The following is a 14,056-nucleotide window of genomic DNA, read 5'->3' on the forward strand; positions in this document are numbered from 1 at the left end:
CTTACCACACCAGCTGCAGCCTTTTATCTCTGTGAGACCTCTTTCTCTCTTTCTTTCTGTCCAAAAACTCCAAGGACAAAAACCTGTCCACAGTCAGCCTAGCTGTGCTCACCTTTGTTTTCAGGTGTGAACATTTTGCACCTCGCTCCCAATAAGCCTCAACCTGGACCCCTGGACTCAATGGTAAGCAGGCCACTCAAGCTTGTTGTCGGGCAAAATATGTGGCAGATTATATGACTCTCCTCATTATTCCTTTTTACGTTATTTGAAAGAGATGGTTTAAAACATAATAATCTCATAAAACTGTGCAAAGATTTGACTTAATTAGATTCAGATCCCTGGCAGAGTTGTACAAGGTGTTCTCTTTAAGGTGTGCATCTGTGTGGACTTGCAGAAATCTGGAATGTACAGCGCATTATATTAAACAGGCTGCTCACAACAGTGAGGCCAAGCAAGAGGAGGAGCAGAGCATCAAACCCCAAAGGCAAGAGCATAAGTGACTGGAGAGAGAGAGTGGGAAAAAGTGAAGCTGTGAATGGAGGAACAACAAGTGTGGGAGAGAGCGAATTTGTGATTGGAGGACCAGCGTTCTTAAGCAATGGGAGTAAGGGGATATGTATCTGGATGTGAGCAGCACGTGACAAGAAGGCTACTAGCTATACAAGGTCTCAGAGCCCTGAGAGAGACTAACCTTCAGAAGGTGAGGGCACTCTGGATTCATTGGAAAATATTATGTAAAGGGGAGAAACTCAGGACATTCTCCTGTAGCCACTCAACCTGTGAGCCGAGGGGCTGAGCCAGATTAAATTGACAGGGTCTGCAGAGTGTCTGGTTGCCAGCCCTGGATCAGAATGAGACTTGGAAGTGCCCTCATTCTGCAGCTCTCAATGGATCAGGCAATAACCTTAAACCAAATGGTTCAGAAAGTCGCACGGCAACTAAAGATCACAAACCCAGTGGGTATGGCCCATCACAGCCAGATAAACACACACAGCCCAGGGCGCGGTTGATAAATAGATTTAGTCTTAATGAACACCAAATGCTTTCTGATTGGCTGGTTTGTAATACATATTGGGTTATTGATCATATATATTGGGCATGGCCAATGAACGCCTGCCTTAGGCATTGACTCAGCCACATATAGCAGCCTGGAAATCACAGGTTCATTGAAGCCGCCTGGGTCAATTGACAAATCGATGAGAAACCATATTTTGGAAGTGTGATTTCATTATTTGGTGAGATGAACGGATTTTTATGGTTGAGCTCAGACTTTCAAGGTGTGTGCTTTTTGATACTCCTTTGAATTCCATCTACTCTCCTGAAGGTACGAGCTCTTGTGTCAGGAAAGAGGAACCAACAATGTTGGTGGGAGATGTAGGTGGCCACATTTGACCAAGTGTGGCCTCAAGGAGCCCTAACAAAACTGGAGTCAATGGGAATCAGGGAGCTGGTTGGAGTCATACCTAGCACAAAGGAAGATGGTTGTGGTTGTTGGAGCTCAGCCATCTCAGCTCCAGGACATCATTGCAGGAGTCCGTCTGTGTAGTTTGCTCCGCCCAACTATCTTCAGCTGCTTCATCAATGACCTTCGTTCCATCATAAGGTCAGAAGTGGGATGTTTGCTGATGATTACATAATGTTCAGCACCACTCGTGACTCCTCAGATACTGAAGCAGCCCATGTCCAAATGCAGCAAGACCTGGACAATATCCAGACTTGGGTTGACAAGTGGCAAGTTATATTCACGCTACACAAGTGCCAGGCAATGACCATCTTCAAGAAGAGAGAATCTAACCATTGCCCCTTGACATTTCAATGGCATTACCATCACTGAATCCCCCACCAACAACATCCTGGGGGTTACTATGACCAGAAACTGAACAGGACTGGCTATATAAATACTGTGGCTATAAGAGCAAGTCAGAGGCTAGGAATCCTGCGATGTGTAACTCACCACCTGACACCCCAAAGCCTGTCCACCATCTATAAGGCACAAGTCAGGAGTGTGATGGAATACTTCCCACTTGCCTGGATGAGTGCAGCTCCCACAACACTCAAGAAGCTTGACACCATCCGGGACAAAGCAGCGCATTTGACTGGCACCACATGCACAAATATTCACTCCTTCTACCTCTGATGCACAGTAGTAGCAGTGTGTACCATCTACAAGATGCAGGAATTCACCAAGGCTCCTTAAACAGCACCTTCCAAACCCACGACCACTACCATCTAGAAGGACAAGGGCAGCAGATAGAAGGAAACACCACCACCTGGAAGTTCCCCTCCAAGTCACCCACCATCCTGACTTGGAAATATATCGCCATTCCTTCACTGTCGCTGGGTCAAAATCCTGGAACTCCCTTCCTAATAGCACTATGGGTGTACCTACTCCACATGGACTGCAGCGCTTCATGAAGGCAGCTCACCACCACCTCCATCCTTCTTCATCACCACAACCACCTTCCTTTGTGCTGGGTGTGACTCCTATCAATTTCCCCCCTGATTCCCACTGACTTTAATTTTTAAGGAGCCAGGGCTCTTTGATGCCATACTTAGTCAAATGCTGTCTTGATGTCAAGGCCAGTCACTCTTAACCCCCAACTTGAGCTCGTCTCTTTTATCCATTCTTGGACCAAAGCTGTAATGAGGTCAGGAGCCAAGTGACTCTGTTGGGACCCAAATGCTTTGTGGAAGAGTATTTTCCCTAACTTCTCAATTCATTTTGTGCTGATGTACTTAATAATTCATCCTCTAGTTACCAGCTTACTGATGGTGGAAATAGCTTTTCTGGTTTACTTCATTGTACACTACTCTTAATCTTCACTGCTCCAATAAAAGGAGCTTCATTTTTTTCTTCTCCCTCTTTGTAACTGAAACCTCTCATGCCTGTATCACCTTACTGAATGTGTGCTGTGCATTCTCCAGGGACTTGACATCCCAAAGTAGGATGCGTACCACTGATTCTAAATGTAATTTAACGAATAATTTGTGTAGATTGAAGATTACCTCTTTGCTCTTATACGCTAGGCACCCACTTAGGATCACATACGCTATAATTAAGCAGGTGAATAATATAATAAACAAGCGGAAGTATAGGATATTGTACAAGTACTGATATCAAATCAAGGCAGGCAATAAAAATAACAAAACCAAAATACTGTGGATGCTGGAAATTTGAAATAAAAGAACATTCTGGAAATACTCAGCAGGTCAGTTGAGAGAGAGCCAGAGTTAAGGTTTCAAATTATTCATCTTTCATCAAAACTGGAAGAAGTCAGAAGCAGAGCAGTTTTTAAGTTGAGTGCAGAGGCAGGGAAAGTTGGTGTTGGTGGTGTTGGTGGGTGGGGGGATGGTGGTAGGGATGCAGGGGAGGAAGGAACAAAAGAGAAGATCCAGGATGGGCTTGGAGGAAGAAGTGATTAAATAACAAAAGGAATGATGGTTCCAAGGCAAAAGAGGGTGTTAATGGGATAAGTAAAGAGACAACAGATTGTACTAGAGGAATTGTAATCGGCAACAGCAGAATCGTTAACAGTATGTGTTGTTTGGAAAAAAATGGGTGCAGTTATTAAAATTATGATCTGAAATTGTTGTACTCAGTGCTGGATCTGGAAGTTTTTGTAAAGTACCTAATCGAAAGATGAGTTCTATGAGTTTCTGTTGAGCTTCATTTGAACAGTGTAAGAAACCAAAATGCAGAGTTCAGAGTGGGAGTGAAATGGAGAATTAAAATGGCAAGTAATCAGAAGTTTGTGGCCATTCTTGCAGATTGAACGAAAGCAACGAAAGCAATCACTCATATATAAATATAAAAACAAAAAAACTGCGGATGCTGGAAATCCAAAACAAAAACAGAAGTACCTGGAAAAACTCAGCAGGTCTGGCAGCATCGGCGGAGAAGAACAAAGTTGACATTTCGATTCCTCATGACCCTTCAACAGAACTGAAGGTTCTGTTGAAGGGTCATGAGGACTCAAAACGTCAAGCAATCACTCATTCTGCATTTGGTCTCCTCAATGTAGAGGAAACCATATCTTGAGTATTGAGTACATATACTAAGTTAAAAGAACTACAAGTAAATTGATTTTAAACTTAAATTGCTTTTGCATCCTACTTAGAAGGCGTCTTTGGGGCTCTGGATGGTGGGGAATGGGGAGATGAAAGGGCAAGTGCCGCATCTCCTGTACTTGCATTGGAAGGCACAGTGGGAAGCAAAGTGTTTGGGGATAATTAGCAAGTGGACCGGGGTTTTGTGGGACAATAAATGTTCATTCACACATTCAGTACAGAGATACAGCAACTTCCTCGCTCTGCTGAATTGTCACTTTGTTGAAGTTCTGTTATTCAATCTAGTGTGCAACCTAACCATCTTTAAAATGAAACATTAAATAGATGCATCCTTTAATCTCTTAGGTAGATGTAAAAGATGCCACACCTGCCATCTCCTGAAGAAGAGCAGGGGAGTTCTTCTAGTAACTTGGCCAACATAACTCTCTCTCAAACAGCATGGCTAAAGCATTTTATCTGCTCATCTGCCTCATTGCTATTATAATTTCTCCACATTGCAACAGTGACTATAATTCCAAAATACTTAATTGACTGTGAAATGTTTTAGGATGTCCTTAGGCTGTCAAAAGTGCTCTATAAATGTAGGTTATTTCCCTTTTTAATCCTTAAACTTTACAAAAGCTAAAATATACTTTTGAGTTTTTGCATGATCTCCTTTCCTTTCCATATATTTTACCACCTGCTTCTGTGGTGTCTTTCACCATGGAGATAACATACCTCCCAGTCACAATGGAAAAGGTTTGTGTATTCCCAAACCTATAGAATCCTCCACCATAACAAATTCTGTTTTATCGCAGTTTAACTGCCTCTCACTCCATGAGTATTCCATTGCTCCATGGTGCTGTAATGTTGCTAAGGGCAACCCTCCTTTAAGGCACAGTTTCTATCCACCTCTTACGTGTCTCACATTAAGCATCTATTGGTTCAGTCTTAGTAACTCCAAAAAGTTCCATGCATGTGAGTCCTTTGCTGCCCCTGCAGATAGTTGCCCTTCCATTTCTTCTACAATATCGCTGTCTAGCGATTGAGTCCATTGCTGCCTCTTGAGTGAGGATATTCTAGAGAGCATGATCCAGAAATGTCTCATCCACTGTGATGGCGTGGAATGTTACTGCTCCAACATGAGGATCCTCTGCAGAGATTCAATTTTGTAACACATATCCCAAGTGTACTGCCCCTGGATGCACTGAGGATCCTTGGTGGTCCACATATCTGACTTCACACAGATCACAAAGGTTCCCTGTAATGCCATTTCTAGCTCTAACTTTAAAAAAATATAGTGATAGCTCGAACTCCCACTAGCACCAAATTCTGTTAACAGTCAAACCCACTGTGCACAAATGTTAATTATATAAATTGCCCAACTATACATCAATGCTGACCTCCTATGAGGCTGAATTCCCATTGAAGTTAAGCTCATACTGTTCTGGCCCCTCACACTCCTCTGGCTTCTCATAGCTTCTCATTGGCTTCATGCCATGCTCTGCATTAAATTTCATTTTGACATTTAGCTGCCTAATCTACTAACTTCCCTATATCCTGATGAAGTTGCACATGATTTTTCATACAGTTAACTACAGTCTCTGTTTATGTGCCATCTGCAATTAATGATACAATATTTTGCCTCCATACCCAAGTCCAGATCATTTATACATATTATGAAGAAAATTAGTTCTATTACCAATCACTTCAGTACAAAAACATTCATCTCTGTTTTCCATCTTTCAACAACTTCCTACCCACGCTGCCACATTCCCTTCATCCATTAACCAAAGAATTTCGAAGCAAATATTATTTTGATCTTTTATTATAGCCTCTAGAAGCATATGCAATACCAATGTTAGTCTCACTGACTTCTAGTTATCTAGTTGATCGATTTCTCCATTTCAGAACAGTGCTTTGCTATCTAGGTAACCCTGCAGTCTTCTGTTACAATTCCAAATTCAAACATGTTCAAAACGTTGTGGTCAGAATATCTGCTGTTTCCTTCAGAATTTAAGTATGTCATCAGAGGCCTTGGAGAAATGGAGAAATCGATCAACTAGGTAACTAGAAGTCAGTAAGCCTAACATTGGCGTTGCATATGCTTCTAGAGGCTATAATAAAAGATCAAATTAACATTTGCTTCGATACTGCCTTTTCTACTTCAAACAAATTCTTAAATACTGTCGTGTTTTTATTTCAGATTTCCAGCATCTGCAGTATTTTGCTTTTATCTTAAATACTGGTTCTTTGCCTATGTTGATCCCATTTAATATCATCATCTCTTATTGTTTCTTTTCCCTCCCGTCTTTGCCTGAAAACTAGGCAAAGTTCTCATCTGATATGTTCATTGTTCCTTCATCCCATTAGATGAAATTAATTACAGAAATGTGTGAAGGGATGTATTTTGACAGAAGGGAAAGTGTGAGGCAATGTATGTATAACGGCGCAGTTCTAAATAATGTGGAGGGACAAAGGGACCCAGAGGTTCATGTGCACAGATGGTGGCCCAGAGGTTCATGTGCACAGATGGTGGCAGTATATATTGAGAGTGTATTTAACTAAGTATATGGGATCCTGGGCTTCATAAATAGAGATGTTGCGTATAAAAGCATCGAAGTTATGCAGAACCTTCACAAAGCTCTGATTAGGCCACAATGAAGTGATTGTGTCCAGTTCTGGTCACTACGCTTTAGGAAGGATATAAAGGTCCTTTCAGGCTGCAGAAGAGATTTACTAGAAAGGTTCCAGGGATGGGTGAATTTAGGTACGAGGTTATGCATGAAAAACTGGTGTTATTTTCCTTGGAGCAAAGAAGATTGAGGGAAGATCAAATTGAGGTTACATGATTAAAACAGTTTGGATAAGGTAGGTAAAGGAAAGCTGTTCCCACTAGCTGATGGTACAAGGACTAAGGGACACAGATTTAAGGTTTTGGGTAAGAGATACAAGAGGGAATGAGAGGAAGAACATTTTTATGCAGAAAGTAGTAATGACTTGAAATTCACAGCATACAAGGGTGGTGGAAATGGAGACAATTAATAATTTCAAAAAAGAATTGATGGGCACTTGAGCAAAATAAACTTGCAAGACTATGTGGATAGAGTAGGTGAATGGGACTGATGGGATTGTTCCACAGAGAGCTGGCATGCACTGATAGTCTGAATGACCTGTTTTTCCGTCATGTTGATCCTATGATTCTGACTCCACACAGTTTCTTTTTATCTTCAATCTTTTACCTTACCTTTAATTATTATTTGTTTTTTAATGTACTTTGAACAGGTTACTGTGTTATTTAATATGACTGTCAGTCTATTTTTTATTTGTTCATGGGATTTGAGTGTCACTTGCAAGAACAGCATTTATTGGCCATCCCTAATTGCTCCTGAGAAGGTGATGGTTGAACCACCTTCTTGAACCGCTGCCGTCCATGTGGCGTAGGTACATTCACAGTGCTGTTTGAAAAGGAGTTCTTGGATTTTGACCCATTTTCAGCCTTTCAAATCAATTCTGCTTTCCTTCTTTATCTATTCCACATGATTTTTTTTGCACAATTAGTTGTACATTTGTCGAACGTCTTTTTTTAAGACTGATTTTAATTTCCCATCCTCTGCTCATCCAAGAAACTTCAGGGGCAGAATTTTGCCCTTGTCGGGCAGGCTTGGTGGGGGAGGGTGGGGGCGGTCGGGAAGCCGACTGCAATTGGGGCCAGACCATAATTTCACGCTGGTGGGCCCAGTTAAGGTCTACGTAGTGTGAAACGCGTGCTGCAGTGCTCAGCACTGCCTGTGCGGGGTGGAGAGGAGGGCGAGCAGGAAACTTTGTGCATGTGCACAGGCACGCGCTGGAGATGCTTCCTGAGGCATAGAGCTGCCTCAGGGAGATGAAGAGTTCTATAAAACAAAAATAAAGAATTTTCAAATGTTAAGAAACATGTCCCCTCATGTGACTCTGCCACATGAGAAGGGACATGTTATGAATGAGATGTAAAATATTTTATTTTGTTTTTCACTGTTATTTGCTGTTGAAAACCTCATCCTGGCAGCAAAAAATTAAGTTAATTAGTACTTTAATGGCCTTAATAAGCCTTCTACTTGTCGGCAGGCATGCATCCGATTACCGCACGCGCCCGACGTCATCACGCATCATTTCACTCTCGGGAGGGTCGGGCGCGTGCCTGCCAAGGTGAAAATTTTGCCCCAGCTTTTGCTGCATCCTTTTTATTTGTGGGAATATGTCTCATTCAGATTTTAAAGATCTCCTATTTGGAAATTTACTGTTGTTTTTCTGCCACCTTATCTGCCAGTTTGTTCCCAATTTAACTGGCCCACCCCCTTTTTATATCTTTGAAATTAATTTCTTTTTCCCCCAGTTGACTGCTTTCCTTTTCAATTTTATAGCAAACATCATAATGCCCTAGTATTTGAATCAATTAGGGTACAGACGTTTCATGTACAGATTTATCTTGTTTCCTGGAATGTATAATGTTAATTTTAAAGTCCAATTTGTGCTCATTTATGAAGTGCAGGTGTCTTAAATCCCTTCTAGTGTTAGACTGAATAAAATTACCATTAACAGCGATTTTGTGTGAACAATTATTATACATTTCTGGAAAGATTAAATTCCTAATCTGGTTCTCAGTCAATCTCCTTTGAATTTCATTAAACTACCCCATCACAACCAAAACCCAGGATCACTGGCAGTAAAAAAGGGAAATAAATCATAACATCTTTCACATTCTTATGATATGTACATTTACTACTTAAAGAATTGTTTTAACCTTCAAGAATTCCATTTCATTTCCCAAGAGATATATGTTTGTAGCTTTGAGTTTAATATACCTACCACCAGTTGAAGACAATTGTAGTTAAAATGCTTAATCCAGGATACAAGACTTTACAAATATTGCTATTGCAAATCCTATTGGTCATGTAACACACTTACAGAAACTTCTGTAAGGAAGTAAGTTCTATAAAAGACAGAATTATAAAAATATTCATTAATTGAGTGGTAGAATGATTTAAGCATGGAGAAATTTGGTACCTTAGTTGCAGAATAATCTTCTGAAGGTCATTGATTTGTTACAAGTAACTTCCTGACCAGAACAATTGAAGGATTCTTGGAAAAAGCTCCACCCATCAAGCTAATGGGACAGATTTCTGAAAACTTAATGGTCAGATATCCTGGATGAGAGTGAGAAATCAACAGCCAGAGACCCTACTCCTCATTATTGTCTAGTGACTTCTGTTGGCAAGTGTGCACATGTTGGTGTTCAAATTTCAATTGTGTTATTTGGTTCAAAATAGTTAACACTAATGAAGAAGCTGGTGACATTTTGAAATGGGCTTACCACTGAGCGTCACCCAGTTTCAGATCATAGGCTGCTTTTAATATACACATCCAAGAATCTAGAATCTATTCTAAAAGATGTGATAAATGGATACTTGGATAATAATGATCTGAGTGGGCATTGTTGACATAGACTATAAATGGGAAATCATGCTTGACAAACCTGTTGGAGTTTTTTGAGGATGTTACGAACAGAATTGATAAAGGGGAGTCAGTGGACTAAGTATACTTGGATTTTAGGAAGGCTTTTGATAAAGTCCCCCACAGGAGGTTGGTTAGCAAAATTAAAGCACATAGGATAGGATAATGTGGGGACCAAATGTAATACTTGCAATTTCATGGATCAACAAAGCTAGGTGGAAATGTGTGTTGTGAGGAAGATGCAAATAAAGTGGCTTCAAAGGGATTTGGATAGACTTAGTGAGTGGGCAAGAACATGGCAGATCGAATATAATGTGGAAAATTGTGAGATTATCCACTTTGGTAGGAGGAACAGATGTGTAGTGTATTTCTTGAATGGTGAGAGGTTAGAAAGTGTAGATGTACAAAGGGACCTGGGTGTCCTTGTCAATAAGTCATTGAAAGCTAACATGAAGATGCAACAAGGAAGGCCAATGGTATGTTAGCCTTTATCGCGTGAGGGTTTGAGTACAGGAGTAGCAAAGTCTTGCTTCAACTGTATAGAACCTTGGTTAGACCACACCTGGTGTACGTTGTGCAATTTTGGTCCCCTTACCTTAGGAAGACTATTACTGCCATAAAGGGAGTGCAGTTAAGGTTCACCAGACTTGTTCCCAAGATGGCAGGACTGTCCTGTGAAGAGAGATTGGGGAAATTGGGCCTGTATTCTCTAGAGTTTCAAAGAATGAGAGGTGATCTAGAAAATACTAGAAACCTAGAAAATACTAAAAGGGATAATTCATTAAAGCATAATGTAAGCTGAAATACTTTGGTCATACAGTACTCTTCTAATCTGTGTGGTACTGCTGGTTAAAATGTAGCTATATCCTACTTGATAGGAGATATCCCTTCATCACTGCTAATTTGCAGTTTAAAACTCAGTGAGGATCCAACAATTTGGGTTTTTGCACTAGAGAGATGCAGTCCCTGAGCAGCCTGTACCTGATACCATCTCCCCTGGTTGGGAAGTCTAGAATCAGGGGACACAATTTCAAAATAAGGGAGAAACCAATTAGGACCAAGATGAGGAGAAACATTTTTACTATGAGGGTTGTGAATCTTTGGAATTCTCTGCCCCAGAGGGCTATGGAAGCTCCTGTCACTGAGTATGTTTAAAGCAGAGATTTGCAGATTTCTCAATATCAATGACATTAAGGGATATGGGGATAGTTTAGGAAAAAGGCATTGAAAATGATGATCAGCCATGATTGTATTGAATGGTGGAGCAGGCTCAATGGGCTGAATGGCCTACTCCTGCTCCTGTGTTCCTGTGAACAGATTTTGCAGAAATGTTTATAAATTATTTTATATAGTTTTAATGATTAAATGCATTGTTTAAGGGAAGTGATTATCATCCAATAATTGTGTTTTAAAAGCTTTTCTTCAACATATAATTGTTCCAGACATTTTTATGGTCTTAACAAATAACACAAAATAATAATGTGCGTAAAACTTTGATTGTTGTGAAAATTCACAATTGTTTTTCACTTTCAGTGGCTATAACCCAAGGAAGTGGAATTAGTTACAACCTTGCAGAGATTCAAAGCCAACCATTCTACCATGACATAAACTCTGGGCTCCAGAGGTCATTGTCCTCTCCACCGGGCAGGTAATTGCTTTCATTTTAATGAAGTAGTGCTTTGAAATAAAGCTAATATTTTATATGTTGATCTATTTCCTGTAATCTAACTATAGCTCATTAAAGCATAATGTAAGGTGGAATATTTTGGTCATACAGTACTCTTCCTATCTGTGTAATACTGCTGGTTAAAACATAGATATATTCTACCTGATAGGACATATTTCTTCATCACTGCTAATTTGCAGTTTAAAGCTCAGTGAGGACCCAACATTTTGGGCTTTGCACTAGAGAGATGCAGTCCCTGAGCAGTCTGTACCTGATGCCAGCAGAATGGCGTCAAGACACAACAGATGTGAAGTGTACAATATTGTACACAAGAGTAGAGTTTCAAATATGCTACTAGGTTATTGTATACAAGAGCAGAGTTTCAAATATGCTACTAGGTTATACAGTATTGTGAAATCAAAGTGATTTTTAAGCTTAATCTATGTTGTAACATTCAGATTGCAACATTGAGGACTCATACTTCAAGACGCAATAATGTAGACATTACAAACGAATTTATAAGATGGATCACTTTTTTCGATGTCACCTGGAAATAAAACATTTCACAATGTAACTTTTTAACCACAGCTAAATCTGTTCTTTGAATGTAATTGTTCTTAAATGTACTATTTGATATTGTGAAACATTTGATATACTGGAATGTAGTTAAATCCCATTGAACATACAAATCAGCTGTGAGCTTAAGCTGGGAAGGAAGTGACTTTGGATATTTAAACTGTATAAATCCCATTTACCAATCGGAAAGCTCAATTTTTTCTTGTTATGTTGTGCACTTCTGTGTAACTATAGAGAGTCCTCTGGATACTGTAAGCATCTATTGCTGAGTTTTTTGTTTTGTAAATTACAAAGCTTACAAATTACAAAAGCTGTACATGAGAATTACATTGTCACAAAAATGGAGTGATGTCTGCACACTCAGTAACATCTCTATGTTACCTCATGTTACAATGTTTTATACTTTAAAATTGTGAATAGCACAGGCATTTTATGAGAAACTCCTGCTTTGACATCATGAAGTTCTGCTGCAATGACATTGTAAATGGGAACAGTTGATTGTCACAAGAGTGAAAGTTCATGGGGGTCACAACTGGGGGAGTCCTACAAAATATCTTTTTTCAGACTGCCTTGAACCAGCTGTTCAAGAACATAAAACATCGGAGCAAACAATGACCGAGACACACCAGTAAATTTACAGATGTCTTCCTTTATAATGTTATGACAACTCAGTAGAATTCTTTCCCTTTAGGGCACTGTGCAGTAGCAATCATTTTGATGAAAATCTGGCTTTGATCAAGCGTAAATTTTGGAAAATGCACTAAATAATTCTTAGACTGATTACTTTAGCTTCAAACCTTAATCTGAATTATGTATTTACTCACTAGCAAACGACCTAAGACGATCCCTATTGATGACAGCATAGACACCAGTCCAACAGAATTCTATCCTTCTCCCAGCTCACCAACCAGTGTCAGCCGGACATGGCATGAAAGAGATCAAGGTTTGTTCTTGGAGTGAGCTTGATGAAGTTTAAGATGTAATGCTAATCACTAAGATATATCCACAAATACATGACATAGAATGAGATTAAACATAACGGGTTGAATTTTCATTCTGAGGTCAGGAACCCGATGTGGCGACCAGTTCTGGGTCTCGACCTGGCTCAGCGTGGTCCAGACACAACCCCCACTGCTATTTTTAAAGGAATAGCCATTTAAAGGCCATGGTATGGGCTTGCTGAACAATTGAGGACGGTGGACAGGCTCCCAATTTTGGAGGGCCAGTGGGAGGCTCTCCAGCACTCACAGCCCACTGACCGATCTCAAGATGGAGAGAGCGAAAAGGCCATGTAAGTTTTTTTTATATTTAAAATGACCACATCTGCTTGGCCATGATCCGGAGGCACAGCCCCTCCTTGGCATGGCCAGCGACCACAGCTGTGGCCTGTGGCCATGAAGGATAGGGTGGTTTCCCTTGCAGGTTCAAGCACAACCCCTACTTGCCCAGACTAATCTGCCACATTGGCTTGCACATGTTTCAAGCTGATGTGGGCTACCCGCATGCCAACTGGAAATCCCATGCCTTCACAGCAGCCGGCAGCACAAAATTGCAGGGCTGCCTACCTCTAATCCTGACCTCAATCTTTGAAAATTCATCCAATGTATTTTATGAAGTTCCTATGGCAAATGAAAGATGTAAGTAATACAAGCCTAATGGAAGATATATTATAGACTGTGAACAGGTTGAAATTAGATTATTACCGTATTTTATGGAATTGATGGTATGATTTCCTGCATGTGCGGCCACTAAAATGGAATAGGCACTGTAAAACAAAAATCATAGTGTCAGAAAACCTGACAGTATGTGGTACCTTTGCCTTCAAAATATATCTTTCTCTCCTTTGTAAAAGTGGAACCATTATATGCTTTCCAACTCCCTGTCTCTTCCACCCTCACCTCCAACAAGAAGTGCAAGGTTTCTTTGTCATTAAGATTGAAACCATCCAATTAGCTGCCTCAACTACTTCTGACCCTTCTGTATCAAGCCAAATCTGCTCAAAGGACACCTCTAAATAGCCTTGCAATTGCACTTTCTGTAGCTTCTCTTATTTTTATTCATGCCCTGTTCATCTTGTCCATAAGTTTCACTTGCTCCCATGACTCTATTTCCACTAAACTACTGACCATCAAACTTCACTTCCTGGCTCCATGTTAACTGATATTATTAACAGTTATCTATCTTGAAGTACTATTCCACCCACACCAACCCCCAATTTCGAATCTGCCCTCATCATCCTCTCCTCAAAATATAAACCCTTGACCCGACGGCTCT

General features: G+C 40.3%; 1 protein-coding gene across 11 annotated transcripts in view; it reads left to right on the forward strand.

The window, feature by feature from the left end:
• The window catches only part of LOC121276844 (nuclear factor 1 B-type-like), a 399,145-nt gene that overhangs the window by 281,333 nt on the left and 103,756 nt on the right, over positions 1-14,056 (forward strand). For all 11 annotated transcript variants that reach the window (XM_041185395.1, XM_041185390.1, XM_041185389.1 and 8 more), the window contains 2 exons: positions 11,074-11,188; positions 12,610-12,725. In XM_041185395.1, coding sequence (XP_041041329.1) covers positions 11,074-11,188; positions 12,610-12,725 — 231 coding nt within the window. The remainder of the gene's footprint in view (positions 1-11,073; positions 11,189-12,609; positions 12,726-14,056) is intronic.

The sequence above is a fragment of the Carcharodon carcharias genome, chromosome 4 (genome assembly GCF_017639515.1).
Source record: "Carcharodon carcharias isolate sCarCar2 chromosome 4, sCarCar2.pri, whole genome shotgun sequence".
NCBI lineage: Eukaryota > Metazoa > Chordata > Chondrichthyes > Lamniformes > Lamnidae > Carcharodon > Carcharodon carcharias.